Source organism: Thermobia domestica, chromosome 18 (genome assembly GCF_964235325.1).
Source record: "Thermobia domestica chromosome 18, izTheDome1.hap1.1, whole genome shotgun sequence".
NCBI lineage: Eukaryota > Metazoa > Arthropoda > Insecta > Zygentoma > Lepismatidae > Thermobia > Thermobia domestica.
Window position 1 is genome coordinate 712,914 of NC_137471.1, and position 20,710 is coordinate 733,623.

Consider the following 20,710-nt stretch of genomic DNA (forward strand, 5'->3'; position numbering starts at 1 on the left):
GAGGTGTTATTACCCTATATGGTTATATGGGCGTATACAGGGGTCCATTACCTTTCATAAGACATGGGTATATTAATGCACCCCTTTAAAAATTTGGGAGGGGTACCTTGGCCCACCCCTTCATTTTTAGAAATTGCCCAATTTAAACATTTGGTATTATAGTATAGGACGCTAATATGGATCACTATAAATTTGGGTGGTCCACCTCGTTCCCTTTTAGGGGTACAAAATTGCCAAATTTTAGTACAACCACTTGTTTGGTTTTTAACCTAATTTATCTCCTTGGATGAGGTCCTATTACCTTATATGGTTATATGGTCATGTATAGGTGTTCATTCCCTATCATAAGACATAGGTACATTGGTGCACCCCTTTAAATTTTTAGGAGGGGTACCCTGGCCCACCCCTTCAATTTCAGAAATTCTCCAATTTAAGCATTTGGTATTATAGTACAGGACCTCATTATGTATCATGATAAATTTGGATGGTCCATCTCGTTCCCTTTCATGGGTACGAAATTGCCAAATTTAGGTACAACCACGTGTTTGGTTTTTGATTTAATTTATTCCCTTGGATGAGGTCCTATTACCTTATATGGTTATATGGTCATGTATAGGGGTCCATTTCCTATCATAAGACATAGGTACATTTTTGCACACCTTTAAATTTTTGGGAGAGGTACCTTCGCCCACCCCTTTAATTTTGGAAATTGTTCAATTTAAACATTTGGTATTACAGTATAGGACCCTAATATGGATCACTATAAATTTGGGTGGTCCACCTCGTTCCCTTTTTAGGGGTACAAAATTGCCAAAATATAAACGTAAGCAATACGTTGTACCACGTGTTTGGTTTTTGACCTAATTTATCTCCTTGGATGAGGTCCTATTACCTTATATGGTTATATTGTAATGTATAGGTGTTCATTTCCTATCATAAGACATAGGTACATTGGTGCATCCCTTTTAATTTTAGGAGAGGTACGTACCTTGGCCCGCCCCTTAAATTTTGGAATTTTTTGATTTAAGCATTCGGTATTATAGTACAGGACTTTAATATGTATCATGATAAATTTGGATGGTTCACATCGTCCACTTTCATGGGTACGAAATTGCCAAAATATAAACGTAAGCAATACGTTGTACCACGTGTTTGACATTTTGACCCAATTTATCTCTTGGATGAGGTCCTATTACCTTATATGTTTATATGGTTATGTATAGGGGTCTATTCCCTATCATAAGACATAGGTACATTTGTGCACCCCTTTAAAATTTGTTAGGGGTACCTTGGCCCATCCCTTAAATTTTAGAAATTGCTCATTTTATATATTTGGTATTATAGTACTGGACCCTAACATGTATTATGATAAATTTGGGTGGTTTACCTCGTTTCTCTTTCATGGGTACATGTTATATGGGTATGTACAGAGGTTTATTACCTTTATATGTTTATGTTCCCTTTTAAATTTGGGGAATTATCAAATAACAAAATTCGGTAAACCTTTTTTTTCTAGGACCCATTGGTATTCCTCTTATGACCAAATATTCAAAATTTAAAGGTTATTGACCGGCTTTATTATTGAATAAGTACAGGATTTATTACTTTTTCATAAGACACAGGTGTATTTGTGTACCAATCTTAAATTTTGGGAGGGGTACATTTCTTATTGTCATATCAATAATTGATAATTGGATAGTATCTCATTCATTGGGTAAATCATTGTGATCACGTGATCAGTTATTGACCTATGATGGAATTAGGAGTCCAGGACATTGGAACATTGAAACTTTGTAGGATAATTTGAGAATTGCGTTATTGGTTTTGGTTATTCCCGCCAAATATAAACGTAAGCAAGACGTTGTACCACGTGATTGTCCTTGATGAGGTAGTGTACAGGGATTCATTTCCTTTGTTGTGGTACTTCTTAAGTTTGAGTACACACACACTTCTAGAAAACAGTTGGTTCTACTCAGGTAAACAATTGACGGACATTATTGACATTATTGAACATATTAACTCTAAGACTTAGGTATATCAAGAGAAGTATTCTTTAAATTTGGGAATGGTGATAAACAGAATTTTAACATAAGGTGCGAAATTTGAAACAATACATTGAACTTTAGTCACAGCTCATAGTCTAAGATCATTGGTGGTGATTGATTTGAAATCTGATAGCTAACCTTATTGAATCTTATGACTCATAGACGAAAGGCAATACATGCTACAACACTGGCAAAGTTATTGTTAATGCAATTTGATTGGTTGATCACTATCTGTCGTGCAATCTGATTGGTTGATCACTATCTTTCGTGCAATCTGATTGGTTGCTGATTTCCAAATCTTTGATGCATTCAGTTTTGTTTTGTTTAACATTTAAAAATCTTGGTTTCGTTCAACATTTTGCACTCACTGATAAATATGATCAAAACCGTTTATTTGTTAATCGAATAGTTAAAAACCGGATAAAGTTTGACGGTTAACCGTGAAACGTAAAATTTTTTTAGTTTGAAATTTTTTGCTTGAAATTTTTTGTTTGAAAATTTTTTCGTTTCCAAATTTTTTTGTTTCAAAATTTTGTTTGAGATTTTTTCGTTTGAAATTTTTGTTTGAAATTTTTTTCGTTTGAAATTTTTTGTTTGAAAATTTTTGTTCGAAAATTTTGTTTAAAATTTTTTGTTTAAAATTTTTCGTTTCCAAATTTTTTGTTTGAAATTTTTTTCGCTTCAAAATTTTGTTTGAATTTTTTCGTTTGAAATTTTTTGTTTGAATTTTTTTTCGTTTCAAAATTTTGTTTCAAAGATTTTTTGTTCTAAATTTTTGTTTCAAAGTTTGGTTTGACATTTTTAAAAGTTTGTGCACTTATTAGTAAAGAACTGGAACTGTTTAGAACAAAAACCTTTGACAACATTGTGGTGCAATAGTACACGTCAGAACCTGGGGTTGTACTTGAAAAAACACAATTCATTGAAATGGATCATTTTATTACACTCCACATACATCCATACCAGATAGTGGTTCTGGATATTGTCGATACAATGTATTTTGAACTTCTTGCACTAGTTTGTCTTTAGCATATAATTTTAATTCCAGTTGAAGTCTTTTAAGGTCTATTGCGATATCAATTGATGGAAACTCAATGTCCATTTGATCACAAATAAACTGTTTATCAATACAGTTATGCACCCAAGAACGATGTTGACAACCATCACAATATCTAGATACATGTTGTACAATATGCATAACACATTTTTCAAAATAGTACTTTTTCAGGAATATACTTGTTTTGTTGCACACTTCCACTGCATGTTTCACACACTGAAATACGCTGATGAATTTGTTCCATTCTGTTTGTGTTAGATACACCATGTTGCGAGGGACATGAAATGTACTCTTTTTACGTAACAGCACCATCTTCTCTTCGAGGACTGTACGCAGCACCACTTCATGATTTGAGCCTAATGATTTGACTATGGTCACATTTAGCTCATCATGAAAATAATCATTCATTTGGTCGATTCGTGCCATTCTTCACAGGTCAGTTGTACACCAAATTGTTCTGCTTTGCCCAATCGAATCACAGGTTCAAATGTTCTAGCACTGATACCAATCATCACATGTTTTGTTTGAAATATATTTATTGGATAATCGCTTGCGAAGATGAACTCTTTATCGTTAGAAGTACACATCTTTCCTCCTGAAAAGCACTTGCTCAAATGATTTCGTGGGATGACACTGTATTTGCTGGTTTATAGTTATTGCTGACGTCATTGGAAAGGAATGTGCTGACATTTGAATTCATGGTTTCATCACAGTTACTGACGTGATCCTGACAAACGAAATTCATACAACTATGTCTGATGTGCTGACCTTTGAATTCATGATTTTGCTGACGAATCTGGCTGTGTACTAAATTCAAATTGATGACTTCGACCCAAGAGTCTTTTATAGCATAAAGATACAGATCCAGTATTTAAGAAATGCAGCAGTTCTTTTTGTTTTGATGCTTCCATGGGTAAATATCTTGCTGGTAAATTTATATTCTTATCATATTCAAGCTTCACTACGATTCTTAATCCAAACTTTGTAGGGATCATTTGGCTAGCTAAGATTCTATAAGGTATATTTTGTTGTAAATCAGTAATCTTGGTAAATGATTTCATCACATCACGTGTGTTTAGAAACTGCAGACAAGTAGCCATGATGATGTTATCATGAATACTAACTCGAACGATACTTATATATGATGCAAAACTGATGACGTTGGCAGAAATAATTATGAACAAATGGGAGAAAAAGGTGAATGAATATATATATGACGGTTAAAGAATTTAAACTCTGTTATAACAACATTTATATATATGTCTGTATTTTCATTAATTTCGATCGTGTCTGAAGAAGGATATGCTAGATATCCGAAACAGTTACAAATTATAATTTAAAATAAAGTAAAGTTTTAAGCTTTGGTCAGTGTCTCTTTTGTTAAAATCATCATGTTCTGACGTGCACCACAATGTTGCCAGAGGTTTTTGTTCTAAACAGTTCCGGCTAGTGCATACCTGTATTGATAAACAGTTTATTTGTGATCAAATGGACATTGAGTTTCCATCAATTGATATTGCAATAGACCTTAAAAGACTTCAACTGGAATTAAAATTATATGCTAAAGACAAACTAGTGCAAGAAGTTCAAAATACATTGTATCGACAATATCCAGAACCACTATCTGGTATGGATGTATGTGGAGTGTAATAAAATGATCCATTTCAATGAATTGTGTTTTTTCAAGTACAACCCCAGGTTCTGACGTGTACTATTGCACCACAATGTTGTCAAAGGTTTTTGTTCTAAACAGTTCCAGTTCTTTACTAATAAGTGCACAAACTTTTAAAAATGTCAAACCAAACTTTGAAACAAAAATTTAGAACAAAAAATCTTTGAAACAAAATTTTGAAACGAAAAAAAATTCAAACAAAAAATTTCAAACGAAAAAATTCAAACAAAATTTTGAAGCGAAAAAAATTTCAAACAAAATTTTGAAACAAAAAATTTCAAACAAAAAATTTGGAAACGAAAAATTTTAAACAAAATTTTCGAACAAAAATTTTCAAACAAAAAATTTCAAACGAAAAAAATTTCAAACAAAAATTTCAAACGAAAAAATCTCAAACAAAATTTTGAAACAAAAAAATTTGGAAACGAAAAAATTTTCAAACAAAAAATTTCAAGCAAAAAAATTTCAAACTAAAAAATTTTACGTTTCACGGTTAACCGTCAAACTTTATCCGGTTTTTAACTATTCGATTAACAAATAAACGGTTTTGATCATATTTATCAGTGAGTGCAAAATGTTGAACGAAACCAAGATTTTTAAATGTTAAACAAAACAAAACTGAATGCATCAAAGATTTGGAAATCAGCAACCAATCAGATTGCACGAAAGATAGTGATCAACCAATCAGATTGCACGACAGATAGTGATCAACCAATCAAATTGCATTAACAATAACTTTGCCAGTGTTGTAGCATGTATTGCCTTTCGTCTATGAGTCATAAGATTCAATAAGGTTAGCTATCAGATTTCAAATCAATCACCACCAATGATCTTAGACTATGAGCTGTGACTAAAGTTCAATGTATTGTTTCAAATTTCGCACCTTATGTTAAAATTCTGTTTATCACCATTCCCAAATTTAAAGAATACTTCTCTTGATATACCTAAGTCTTAGAGTTAATATGTTCAATAATGTCAATAATGTCCGTCAATTGTTTACCTGAGTAGAACCAACTGTTTTCTAGAAGTGTGTGTGTACTCAAACTTAAGAAGTACCACAACAAAGGAAATGAATCCCTGTACACTACCTCATCAAGGACAATCACGTGGTACAACGTCTTGCTTACGTTTATATTTGGCGGGAATAACCAAAACCAATAACGCAATTCTCAAATTATCCTACAAAGTTTCAATGTTCCAATGTCCTGGACTCCTAATTCCATCATAGGTCAATAACTGATCACGTGATCACAATGATTTACCCAATGAATGAGATACTATCCAATTATCAATTATTGATATGACAATAAGAAATGTACCCCTCCCAAAATTTAAGATTGGTACACAAATACACCTGTGTCTTATGAAAAAGTAATAAATCCTGTACTTATTCAATAATAAAGCCGGTCAATAACCTTTAAATTTTGAATATTTGGTCATAAGAGGAATACCAATGGGTCCTAGAAAAAAAAGGTTTACCGAATTTTGTTATTTGATAATTCCCCAAATTTAAAAGGGAACATAAACATATAAAGGTAATAAACCTCTGTACATACCCATATAACATGTACCCATGAAAGAGAAATGAGGTAAACCACCCAAATTTATCATAATACATGTTAGGGTCCAGTACTATAATACCAAATATATAAAATGAGCAATTTCTAAAATTTAAGGGATGGGCCAAGGTACCCCTAACAAATTTTAAAGGGGTGCACAAATGTACCTATGTCTTATGATAGGGAATAGACCCCTATACATAACCATATAAACATATAAGGTAATAGGACCTCATCCAAGAGATAAATTGGGTCAAAATGTCAAACACGTGGTACAACGTATTGCTTACGTTTATATTTTGGCAATTTCGTACCCATGAAAGTGGACGATGTGAACCATCCAAATTTATCATGATACATATTAAAGTCCTGTACTATAATACCGAATGCTTAAATCAAAAAATTCCAAAATTTAAGGGGCGGGCCAAGGTACGTACCTCTCCTAAAATTAAAAGGGATGCACCAATGTACCTATGTCTTATGATAGGAAATGAACACCTATACATTACAATATAACCATATAAGGTAATAGGACCTCATCCAAGGAGATAAATTAGGTCAAAAACCAAACACGTGGTACAACGTATTGCTTACGTTTATATTTTGGCAATTTTGTACCCCTAAAAAGGGAACGAGGTGGACCACCCAAATTTATAGTGATCCATATTAGGGTCCTATACTGTAATACCAAATGTTTAAATTGAACAATTTCCAAAATTAAAGGGGTGGGCGAAGGTACCTCTCCCAAAAATTTAAAGGTGTGCAAAAATGTACCTATGTCTTATGATAGGAAATGGACCCCTATACATGACCATATAACCATATAAGGTAATAGGACCTCATCCAAGGGAATAAATTAAATCAAAAACCAAACACGTGGTTGTACCTAAATTTGGCAATTTCGTACCCATGAAAGGGAACGAGATGGACCATCCAAATTTATCATGATACATAATGAGGTCCTGTACTATAATACCAAATGCTTAAATTGGAGAATTTCTGAAATTGAAGGGGTGGGCCAGGGTACCCCTCCTAAAAATTTAAAGGGGTGCACCAATGTACCTATGTCTTATGATAGGGAATGAACACCTATACATGACCATATAACCATATAAGGTAATAGGACCTCATCCAAGGAGATAAATTAGGTTAAAAACCAAACAAGTGGTTGTACTAAAATTTGGCAATTTTGTACCCCTAAAAGGGAACGAGGTGGACCACCCAAATTTATAGTGATCCATATTAGCGTCCTATACTATAATACCAAATGTTTAAATTGGGCAATTTCTAAAAATGAAGGGGTGGGCCAAGGTACCCCTCCCAAATTTTTAAAGGGGTGCATTAATATACCCATGTCTTATGAAAGGTAATGGACCCCTGTATACGCCCATATAACCATATAGGGTAATAACACCTCATCAAAGGGATAACTTAGGTCGAAACAAAACACGTGGTATAACGTATTGCTTACGTTTATATTTTGGCAATTTTGTACCCCTAAAAGGGAACGAGGTGGACCACCCAAATTTATAGTGATCCATATTAGCGTCCTATACTATAATACCAAATGTTTAAATTGGGCAATTTCTAAAAATGAAGGGGTGGGCCAAGGTACCCCTCCCAAATTTTTAAAGGGGTGCATTAATATACCCATGTCTTATGAAAGGTAATGGACCCCTGTATACGCCCATATAACTATATAGGGTAATAACACCTCATCAAAGGGATAACTTAGGTCGAAACCAAACACGTGGTACAACGTATTGCTTACGTTTATATTTTGGCAATTGTGTACCCCTAGAAGGGAACGAGGTGGACCACCCAAATTTATCATAATACATATTAGGGTCCTGTACTATAATACCCAATGTTTAAATTGGGCAATTTCCAAAATTTAAGGGGTGGGCCAAGGTACCCCTCCCAAATTTTTCAAGGGGTGCATTAATATACCCATGTCTTATGAAAGGTAATGGACCACTGTATACGCCCATATAACCATATAGGGTAATAACACCTCATCCAAGGGGATAAATTAGGTCAAAAACCCCCGAAATTTAAATTTTTGGCAATTTTTTACCCATAAAAGGGAACGACATAGACACCCATTACGGATAGAGGTACATACTATGGTCCTAGGCTACCACACCCAATTTTTAAATTTGGCAATTTCCAAAATTTAAGGGGGGTGGTCCTATGTACCCCTGCCAAAATTTAGGGGATGGGCCAAGGTACCGCTGCCAAAATTTAGAGGGGGTGGTCCTAGGTACCCCTAGGTCATTGACCCCGGGCCAAGGTCATTGACCTTTGACCTATGACGTCACGAAAATGAGTTCAAGGTCAATTCGGGCCAACGGGGGGGACTACTACTGACACGACAAATTTTTCAATATTTCTTCCGAAAATATAATTTTGGTTTAATTCATCGACTTGGACTAAAAAGATCCAAATATTTTGTAACCCAAAATGTGTATTTGCGTCACTACTACGTGGTAAAAAAAAAAAAAAAGGACTGTCCACATATCTATAGTGCAATTTTGAATTTACTTATTTATTTATTTATTTATTTTTCATTTTCGGTAGAGCTCCAAGAAAATGAACATAACTCAAGATTCAGCTATGGCCGTATCTTCAATATGAATGGCGTGCGTTTCAAACCATTCCATTTTCCTTCCTATCACATATTGATAAGTGTTCAGACAAACACTCAAATCTCAAATGCGACCGCACGAAAATTTTGGCATAATTTGTCGTTTCCACATGGAATAACTCTATAGGTATTGTCTACATGTTCAGCCGAATCTCCTTGAAAGTTATTCCCTTCATCACCTTCGTTTGAGTCCTCTAAAATTTTGTCAGCTTCCGTGTTGGAAATAATTAAAAGGTTTACAGCTTCAGGTGACAAATTCTTCATTTTCTTATGAAATGATTTGCCCAAAGAAGAAATGAAAGGATCTGTTGTTGCCAAAAGCCTTCGGAACTTATCATTCATGTTTTCAATACGAAAACAGTTTCGAGAGAAATTCTGACAAGCTGACAAGAATTCAGGCGGTTCAGATGATGAATTCGATAAAGATTCGGCTGAACGTGTAGACACTTATATGGCTGAGGATGAAGCTTTCGCAAAAGGAGAACAACAACAATTGTTTCGCTGAAAATATCTTCAGTAAATTGTCCACTGATTTCGCGTGTTTATTCTTTATATAACTCCTCCTGTGCCATTACCACGCTAAATAAACACCAAAAATGAATTGAATTCAGGCCTGGTCATACCGAAAGTGAAAATGTTTACTATTTGCCTAAACGAACAGCTAAATTTCCGTATTTTGTTTTGTTTAATCTTGTTTTTGAGGCGAGAGATAGAGACTGGGCGAGACAAAATCAAACATGTCTCGCCTCGTGACCAGGACTGGTGATATTCAAGAAACAGTTCACATTTGTTTCGAGATAATACATTAACGACATCTCAAGATAGACTAATTTTTCCTTTTGTCGCATCTCGTGAGCATCACTAGTTAATATAAAAACTACTAATACTATAGAATTAAACTCGTTTGGACCCGACACTACTCGAAACTTGAGCAAATATCGAGTCGAATTGGAGATTTTTTGAACCAAGTTCTCGAGTGGATATAAAATATTTTTATTTCGAGTGAAGCCAAATTTAAAGAAAATTTGTTTGAACTTGCTCGTCTCCAACCCTCGAACAGAATGGGTCCAGAAAAGGTAAATCAATATTGTGCGTTCGTGCTGTACTTTGCAGTAAGGAGCAATGCTGTCATAATTATGAACTCCCCAAAGATGTTAATGTTCTACAAAATTGATACCTTAGAAGTGCATGGTTCTCATCGAAACATCCCTTCCACACAACATCATCACCTGAAATCGTAGAGACAATCGCAGATGAAGGCAAGTCAGTAACTAATAGTTTATTTCTAAACTTTTGGGCTAGCATTTATTTGAACATTTACTATAAATTATGTCAACTAGTGGAAATAAAAAAAAATACAATTTTCCTTTGTATTATGAAATTTGTATTGATTTTTTTAATGTTTTACTGTTATTTTGGTAGTTTCAAAGTATCTAGTTAACGGGGTAAGTGTTGTGACTTTTCGGCAACACTGATAGTTGCTTAGTTAGCTTTTCTTGTTTCTTGAAATGGTTTGGTCAGGTTGTCACAATTACTGATTTCATGATAGGTTTAAGTTAACAAGGTTAATCAAAATCTAGTTATTTTAGATTTCCTTATGACAAAAAAATTCAAGAAATAAAGATTGTGTTAGTTTTTCTTTCCCACTACTTTCCCAAAATGCAATAAAATAGATTCTTCCATTATCTACACTGTTTTCTTTATTTTCTCTTTGGGGTCGTGAGCCAAGATCTTTGGTCATAAAGTTCTTGAAGAGGGGGAGGCAAAAAGGGGGAAAAACGACACGTTTTGTCTTGAGTATCCACCCTCCTCCTGATGATGAGACAATATCTTGACAAATCATAAAAGCAGGATAGCAAATACCAGTACAATACATTTTTTTTTATTTCTTTATTGAGGACATATTTGGAAGCTGTCTTTTCGGAAAATTTTGTAGACGGAAACAATGAACTTAGGTAACATTGCATATTCGCGGCTGCGGTTTCCGGTCTTCTGTTATTGCACCCTCGGTAAAAATATCCTAGTTCAAAAATATACGGCTCGCTTTGATTTTTCCTTCAGTGCAGAAGTCTCTGACACTCTGACTTTCTTCTTCCTATTTTCAATGCATTATATATATATATATATATATATATATATATATATATATATATATATATATATATATATATGAGAGAAAAAGACACAAGTTTAGTTCCAATGTGATGTAAAGCCTCTGGGTTTAGAACAGATTTGTTCCCCCTGCCCACCAAATTGTTTTCTTACGGTAACTTGTTTTATGAAGGCAAAAAAAGGGCCAATTGGCTTGTTTAAGAAGGAAAATTTTTTAGTCAAAATAAAGCAGTTGTTTCTTTCCGTAAACATAAATTTATGATAAATGGATTTATGGCTGCAAGACGGATCCTCTCACCAAAACCAAGTTGTTCAAGGTGTTGCTTTCTGTATCTCCAACGTGTGTTTCTTGTAACAGAGTTAGATCTAAAATTGTAACTGTTTAATTCCATGTGACAATAGGTTAGACTAAATAGTAGTAGTAGTAATAATAATAATAATAATAATAATAATAATAATAATAATAATAATAATAATAATAATAATAATAATAATAAATTTTTATTTAAGCTCATTGTAGTCTTTCTTGTAGTTATTAAAGATTAATCTCTTTAACTCTCAATTGTTAAGAAAACGTTTAGATGAAAGTGCATTTAAGTTGTGAAATATATATTACTAACGCTGCATGTTTACTATAAATACGGCTATTTGAGTCACCGTTCTTATCAAGTTATTTGAAAGCTTTTATCTTGCAAGTAAGATTACTCAAATGTAACATGCCGATTTCATTCATACTTCACATAGACAGAGACTACAGAAAACTGGCATTTTTAATACTGAGAATGTGGGGTGTAAAATCAAGCATTGTGAATCGGAATGAGTGGATAAGCATTATGTAACAATGCAACTATGAAAGAAAACTATGTAAACTTTGAGTATACATTATTTTAAAAGGGTCGAATGAAGACTACATTATTCCAGTATTGATTTGCGAGACCGCGAGACCAACGCGAGAAGTCTCGCGCGAGACCGCGAGACGAGACTTCCAAAATTTTGCGAGACGCGAGACGAGAACTTAGGTCTGCGAGACGAGACGAGACGCGAGACGAGAACAGCTTTTGATTTTGCGAGACGAGACGAGACTTGTTTCAGTTCTCGTCTCGTTTGGTCTCGCGCCCATGCCTACGCGGAGCGCCCCATTCTGCTTTCTCACGACGTCTAATGATTACTGAGGTCGCTGATAATGAGTACCTGGCAGTAGGTGGCAGCACAATGCACCTAATATGAAAAACGTATGTTTTGGGGGGTGTCCGGATACTTTTGATCACATATATGTATATAATAAATACTCGATAGCCAAATGTGGAAGCCTGACTTCTGTTTCACATTAGCGATAGTACTGGGAGAGAGAGTGAGAGACAGAGTCAGAGTGGGTGTTGACACATTGCAACCCCGCAAATGCGGTCAAAAGAGGGTTGGAGGGAGAAAAGATTACTGTTGTAAAATCCAGCAGGGGAAGTTCAAACAATTTGCCGAACTGCACATGTATTCAAGAAATAAACTATAAAAGTAGAACCATTAGATAATATTAGTGATTGAGAATTGAAAAACTCTCAATTATGCTTCCTACAGGTTTAAAAAAAGTTATTTTTCCACCATTTTTCTTAGATCTTCGAACTGTGTTATGCATAAGTGCATGGCTATACAATGCGTTCGCAACGCGTTTTTATGGCTTATGTGTACACTTGGAATATGCTGATCATGTATTAAACGTGGATGGCTAATCACAATGCACTGCAAATGCGAAAGCAATAAAAACGCACAGAATACGTCTCCTCGAGCGTATTTGGCGCGTTTAGGAACAATAGACCGCCTGCTGTTTCGGAATCAGTAAAAGATGTCTAAATGAAAGAAAAAAGGAAAGACGTGTTGCCAGGCAAGGGGATTTTAGCAAGAAACAGTTGCTTGGAAGATGCTTTGTGCAGAGTATTGGAACTCTGCTATTATAAAGTATGTGCGTGTATAACAAAAGAAAATTCACAAAAATACAAGGAAATTCAGAAAAAATAGCTAATCAGAGAAATATCTATGTAACACGATAGGGTTTTTTCCTCATGTTTCGCATGAATGAGAATAAGGTTGTGGAAACCCTGGCTGACTCACAGTATAACTCTGGCGAAAGTAAAATTACCGAGTAGCCACCTAGGTCACGTTCGCTGCGGGGGGTAACGCGTCGAAAACGCATGCTGGAATAGCCACACTCTAAGTATCAGAAGTCCTATTAAAACGGTTATGTCTATACACCTATCTATCGGCAGCAGGCTTGCCAACCACACGATAATGTGTAGTGATATACGACAATATGTCTTAATGCTATATGCCATTATACTCTTGTAATATTACTTGAAAATCCGATAATTTTAAAAAGAACACTTATTTTCTAGTTTTTGAATGTGCAAATAAATTGTAGATGCTCATTAAATAATTATGAAACTCACACACTGAGTCATTCCTGCTAAAATACATCAATAACGATTTGAGAACTGCAAAATGGCCACACTGTATCCATTCTTTGAATTCAGTTACGTTTACGCTTTCAAGGTTTTAACTGCCAATCCAATCAAAAAACGATCATTAGGAAGATCTGGGTGCAGACAGGAGGACAATAGGACAATATTAAGATAGATTTCGCAGAAATAGGAATACACAGTAGAAACTGGATCAAGTTGGTTAAGGACAGAAGTCATTGGAGAGCTTTTGTAGACACGGCATTGAACCTCCGGGTTCCATAGGCCATAGAGTTAGTTAGTTACTTACTCGAGGAAAATTCCAGACAAACAAGAAAAGTCTTTCGATAGTCGTCACGGCATGAGAAAGAATGAAAAAGAGATGATTTTTAGACAAAAAATTTACGAGACAATAGCACCTTATTTCTCGTCTCATTGACAACATAAGTAAAAAAAAATCTATTTTTTTAATATTAAACAACAACTATTTCTTCCTAGAAGTAAATACAGTGAAACCTCCCTCAACGGACACCTCTCAATAACGGACACCTCTATACTACGGACAGATTTTTTTGTCCCGGCAAAAATATATGTTATCTTACGGAACAAAACCCTCCCTTTTACGGACACTCTCAGATACGGACGCGGACAGTCCTTCCCCCCCCAAAACGTTTGAATAACCTCTTCATAACGGACAATAATTATTCTCGTTTCTGCGATATATTTACAGTAGACAGAAAAGCCTTTTCCCCACAAGTGTGCCTATCATGAGTCTTGACTTGATGAACTATCAAACAGAGTAGCTTCAAGCTGAACTTGAATTTCTTCTTTTTTTCTGTCCGCAATAAACTGCTTTCTGATGGAAATCCTAGAAAATTTTCTATAAGCAATAACACTCATGCAGGGTTAGTCATAAGGCCAGGAATTCTATGCGAAAGATCTTTCCTTCCCTAACAAATTTAATCCTTCTCGTCTGGACCTTGCATCTTTACCGACAATTTCATAGATAACAAAACAAACATTGTTTGTTTTACAATAACATTTTCAACGAGCAATGCTACCTCTCTTACTTTTTTGGAAAAGAAACATTTTTCTTTTACTCATGATACTGGAACAAGTCTCGGTTGGAGTTTTTCCGGCTTCCTCTTTCGTTTTCTCTAAAAGGATATTCTTTGTGATTGGGCCTAGGTCAATAAATATGCACCCCCCAATAGCTTGCCTTTTCTTCCATTCTGTCAACGAAGATGCCGCGCCAGTACACAAACACACCCACACACTTGTTTCTTCTGCAATCGTACTGAGGATTTTTAGAGGACACTCACTAATGAGTTTTATTACAGTTGTAGAGGAAAAAACATGCCTTTTTCGTTAAACATTGCCCAGCAATAATAGGCTATGATTTAATAGAAATGAATTTCCCCTTCATCCCTCCTAGTCAAAGTGTACTAAATAAGACTATTTTCATATTGAATTTTACGTATTTAAGCCCATACATAATGTATTTACTGACATTACTGCATACAATTACCCTTATGAAAAATTAAATTTCTGTAACCTCTCTCTAACGGACACCTCTCAGTAACGGACAAAACTTCATGTCCCATTGCTGTCCGCTATTGAGAGGTTTCACTGTAATAATATTGTAATATTTTGAGTCAAGTTCTTTGGTTTTTCTTCCTATCTAGCTTGTCTGGAGCTCTGCGGGATTCCAACCTCTCTTAGCTTGCGTGGAGCACTAAAAATCCTTACTCACCTCCACTCAGCTTGTCTGGAGCTTTGTTGGGATCCTTCTCTTGCCTGCCGGGGTCTTAAAACACTATTTACCTTAAGATTCTTCATCCCGGCGAAATTAAAATACCGCCAATTTTACAGTAATTATGTGATATCTTCAAATAGATAAAAGATAATCGAAATGTGGAACAAGAGCGCCCTAGACAATAATATTTTACATGAGAAACCGTTATCACGACTCACTTATCTGCTTTCGATTTCGAGCCATTTTGAAAATCGGCATTTATTTTTCGCGTTTCTAAATAGCTGAAAACGAAAAGCCACTAGATGACTTGTGATAACGGAACCTCACGCAAAATAATATTGTTTAAGGCGCTCTTATTCCATATTTCAATTGTCTTTTATCTATTTGAAGATATCACATAATTACTGTAAAATTAGCGGTATTTTAATTTCGCCGGGATGAAGACTCGTAACTACTTAGTAAATTTATTGATTTTAAAACCAGCTTCTGTGTTATATTGTTTTTAATATTTTTTTGTAACAAATTTTTTTGTAAGGCCTTTAATTTAACAAAGGCAATTTTACAATATTGTCTTTTTATCATACAATAAGATAATACTTTCTATATTTTCCTTTTGTTTCATTTGCAGTTAGCTGGTATTGCTTTACTGGCCGTAGGAATTGTGATTGAAACAAATTTTACCAAATACAGTGATGTTTTGGACAGCAACATTTCCGCACCTCCTATCGTCCTCATTGTAGCCGGAGCTATAATCTTCTTGATAGCTTTCTTCGGATGCTGTGGAGCAAAAAGAGAAAGCAGATGTTTACTTCATATGGTAAGTTCAAAGGGTTCTATTACACAAATAGAGGCTATGGGCCTTATGCAGAGTCGTTTTGAAGTATGATTAGTGAGATACTAAAGGCCTGCCTACTGCAGGAAACATATGTTAGTTGAGCTCTTTAGTATGGTACTAGTCACGCGTCAGAATGTTTCTGCATAAGGCCCTATGTTTCGAGTGAAGAAGGTAGGAAAAATTACTTGTAATACAATTTTTGTTGCAGAAAATTAAAAAGAGAAAGGTAAAATGCTACATTGTCCCATAAATTCACCGGGCTTCTATATTTTAGAAGTAATTACTAAATCCAGCGAATTTCTGAGAAAATGTCGCATTTTACTTTTTTAAAAGTCATATATATTTCATTTCTATAGTCAAATATAAAAAATAGAAGGGGAGAAAATAGAATGTGATTAGTTTTCGATACCTGACTAGAATTATTAGTGATGATATGAAGTGTGAACGTGAAATAAAAGCAAATATGGCAATGGCAATAATAATAATAATAATAATAATAATAATAATAATAATAATAATAATAATAATAATAATAATAATAATAATAATAATAATAATAATAATAAATTTTTAGAAGGAAGGAAAGTTTATTTTGTGCCACTTTGAATAAAAAGTTGAGAACAAGACTCATAAAATGCTTCGTGTGCAGTATTCTACTGTATAGTTCAGAAACATGGACAAACTATTAAAAACGAGTCACAAAACAGCAGAAAGATTGGTATTCATTATTAGAGGAACTTAAAGTTCTGAGTACAGTATTTGAGGACATAGATACTTAAATAACACAACAACAACATTACATAAGACCAGGGGCGGATCCAGGACGGACTTCTGGGGGGAGCGATGGGTTGTAATACTGCTACTTAGAGCTACTTTTAAGGGCGTCAAACTCTGGGATGGGTTTTATTTATATATATAAAATAAGAAAGTTTTCCTATTCTGGGGGGCGATCCCACCTGGATCCGCCCCTGCATAAGACCCAATAGAATGGAAGATTTTGTTTACTAGCTGAAGAGCTCAAGGCTTTAAATACTGAATTTGAGAGACCTGTGTATCTTCATCGCTAGGTAATGACTAGGGACCAGATTTTAAGGTGCAAAAATGTGGTAGAAAAAGGAAATAAAAGGTGCTGAAAAATCATTCAAAAACGTGCACAAAAAAAGGTTCTAATAGGATACCTGTATTAAGTGCTATAGTATACAGTTACATGAACATTTTTTATTCATTACACCAACAAATATTGTTTAAAATCTTGGCTTTAAACATTGCACATAAATTGCAAAATTGTTTTATTTAATCCCAAACTTGTGCAACATTCAACATTCTTGTAATAAAATTGTGGTTGAAAGCAACTTGGTATTTTAAAAAAGAAAACTTTAATTTAGCAATATTGTGGCTTGAGAAACCTTTTCCTGGGTTTTCAGAAACTGGTTGTACTTGATTATGCACAACGTTTCTATGTTTTCGAATGTTAGTTTCTGTCGCTTGGAGCTCAGGAGATCTTTGTATGTGGAGAAACTTCAACGGAAACCAGTGGGACATATCTTCTAAGCACAAGGACAGGAAGTTCAGTTGACGTTACAAAGGTTTTTATGTCCGGATTGTTTCGCGAATTCAGTTCAAATTTATCCCTAAAAAATCCGTCAAGATTGCGTCTAAATTTATGGAATGTTATGTGTAAACTAGATTGAAAATAAAACATATTGTTCTGTCCATTTTTTTTCTTTTTAAGAGAGAGAAAAAGAGACAATAAAGGTGCTGAAGGCTAAAAGAAGTAAGAAAAAGGGAAGTTTTATGAATCTAGCAAAAAAGGTGCAACAAAGTGCGTTCATTTCAGTTCGTTTTATGCCCGGAAATAATATTTTGAACTCTGGTTGTTATAACAACTACATTTTTAGAAAAGATGCTGCACCTTAAAATCCGCTCTCTAGTAATGAGTATGGTTACTGAAGCATTATTGGATAAGCTTATATTTATTATGCTAGATGTGGTATGATTTCACTTGTTGGACACATAGCGAAGAACGTATTGGGTGGCCTAAAATCCTCACCTAACATTTCATATATGGTCAGGATATCTGTTTGTTATGTTATTGGCTCAATATTCCACGACATCACAGTCAACCCAGGTGTCCACTTGTTTGAATAACTTTTATCACCAACTGAGAAAAAAAGAACATGAGTACTGTTTCTTTCAGCAAGATAAGGCGGCCCAACACACATCTTGGAAAACAGTTCATCACATCCATGCTATCTTTAGTGCTGAACGGACAGTGGCGTAGCCTTAGAACTACCACGTTCATCAGACCTGTTGAGATGTGACTTCTATATATGGATGATGTTGAAAGGATGAGTGTACAAATAAAATCTACACCATTGTGGAACTCAAAGGGAACACAAGAACCTGCATCCGCGATACTGTTGAAATTGACACAAATATATCTTACCTTGTTACAATGTACACAGATGAGTTTGTATACCAGTGGAAATCATTTTGAACATTTAATGTGAAAGATTTAAGATATGTAATAAGTTTGTACTATACAAACGTAATTTACGATTCGGTGGAAGGTCGGTCCACTCTTGTGTATTGAAATACAAAATTTTATTTTTAAATCTACTTCAATAGCATACAAGAATACTTGTTCGTTTGCATATGATGTGTGACCTTAATTTTATTTTATGTACGTATATGATCATTCTTACAGTATATATCTAGCAACTCTGCAAAACGTTATTTTTTCTTTTATACGACAAAAACCTCACACTGGGCCCGCTGTGTCATTTCAAGTTTTTGTCATAGTTTACTGCGCGTATATTTCTTGTCTATGATGAAGGGAATCGCATTGTGATAGCTGCGCAACTACAGTGGGGTTCTTGAAGGAAATCACAACGAGAAAAGTTATTGCTAGAAACTAAGGAAAAAGAGATTCATTTAGCTTTAGAAAGCTGTGTAAAACAATTTAGTACCCGCCACAGTTCGTAACAATAAAATTTAATTTTTATCGGTGTTTCCTCAAGAGCCACAACTGATTGTGAATGGTTTATAACAGCATTAGCGGTCATCTTGTTCAAGCACGAAGCCAGGATTTCGAAATAGGGGGGGGGGGGGTCCGTGACGAAATACTGTGGTTATCACACCAGGGACTCGATCATTCTAAACTATTTTAGTGGCAACATATATTCGTTCGTTTATCCAGGATTTCGTAATAGGGGGGGGGGACGTGATATGAAATACTGTGGTTAGACACCAGGGGATCGATCAATCTAAACTATTTTACTGGCAACATACCCATATTGGTCTTTTAGGACAATAAAATGAGGGTATGTTAGTAAGTATTTTAATAAGAAAAACTATGAAGAAATCTTGAGTAAAAGAAAATAAAAAAGTATTAAAAAAGATATAGTCTTCCGAGGTCATTCCAACTCGGTTGTACTTTTCTTTCTTCTTCTTTTTCTTATCTTCGTTTAATTCCATCAAGGATAGCAACGAGATACTCTCTCGGGAGTAAAGACATCCTATAAAATGGATTAGAGGTGCCGCGAAATTCAAAATAGCTCATATTATTGGTGATTCTGAGCATCTTAAGTTCTACCTGAGAGTCTATGTTATCCATGCAGATAGATGGAATTCGGAATGCTTCGTTACAATAAAACCCATTTTTAACTCCCCCCCCCCGTTTCCTCCACACAAAGCTCCTCATAAGAAAGAGTAACCAAACACTTGCTGTAGCTTTATATTTTTGACGCTGATTCTTCTTTTTCTTGTTTCTTTTTATTTCATCCTTCCTTGATTTTTTCATTTCTGGATCTGAAGGGGGGGTCCGGACCCCCCGGACCCACCCCTTGGCTACGTGCCTGTCTTGTTTAAGATAGATGTATTAACCCTTTGAGAATCATGCTTGGAAATGTTATTCTAAAAAAAAAGAAAAGAAAAAGATGTTTTGGCGTATATCAAGTTAAGATCAGAGGTAAAAGTAAGGAGGAACACGGGGAGTCGCCGTTCCCCGACTTCCAGAAAATGTCTATTACGTTCCTCCACTTAGTAAAATATTACAATGGGCAAAGATGGGCACAGGGCGACGGAATGTCGTCATGTGTTCCCCTACCTTTTCAGATCCACCTTTACCCCTGGTTAAGATGGCTCCCATTTATATTCTTATGTAGAAAATATTATTTAATTTTTTTACACTTTTTATTTCTGTATGTATTTCACTTTAGATATTACAAATGTCTCCGCCTCGTAGACATAATAGTATCATTTTGATAAGTGAGTTAAATGTCCTTATCAAATTGTCATGTGGTAATCTTCAAGAGAAGCAAATAATAAAACGTTTAGAAACGTTACAAACAAAACGCCGTCCTATAAACATCGTAACTGTTTTACCTTTGAATTTCTTTTTGTTTTCTACTGTCCTGGATGCATATTTTCGAAACACACTCAGCGCTAGGCAGAAGGTGTTACGTTTGGCAACATCCCACGGAAACAAATGAATGCTGAATTTCATTCTAACCCGTTCCTACTACTACTACTACTTTTTCTACTAGTATTACCACTACTACTACTTTTGCTATGGATCT

General features: G+C 34.9%; 1 protein-coding gene across 1 annotated transcript in view; it reads left to right on the forward strand.

The window, feature by feature from the left end:
* Nucleotides 1-20,710, forward strand: part of LOC145676130 (23 kDa integral membrane protein-like) — a 67,659-nt gene that overhangs the window by 17,841 nt on the left and 29,108 nt on the right. The window contains exon 2 of the mRNA XM_081747033.1: nucleotides 15,924-16,112. Coding sequence (XP_081603159.1) covers nucleotides 15,924-16,112 — 189 coding nt within the window. The remainder of the gene's footprint in view (nucleotides 1-15,923; nucleotides 16,113-20,710) is intronic.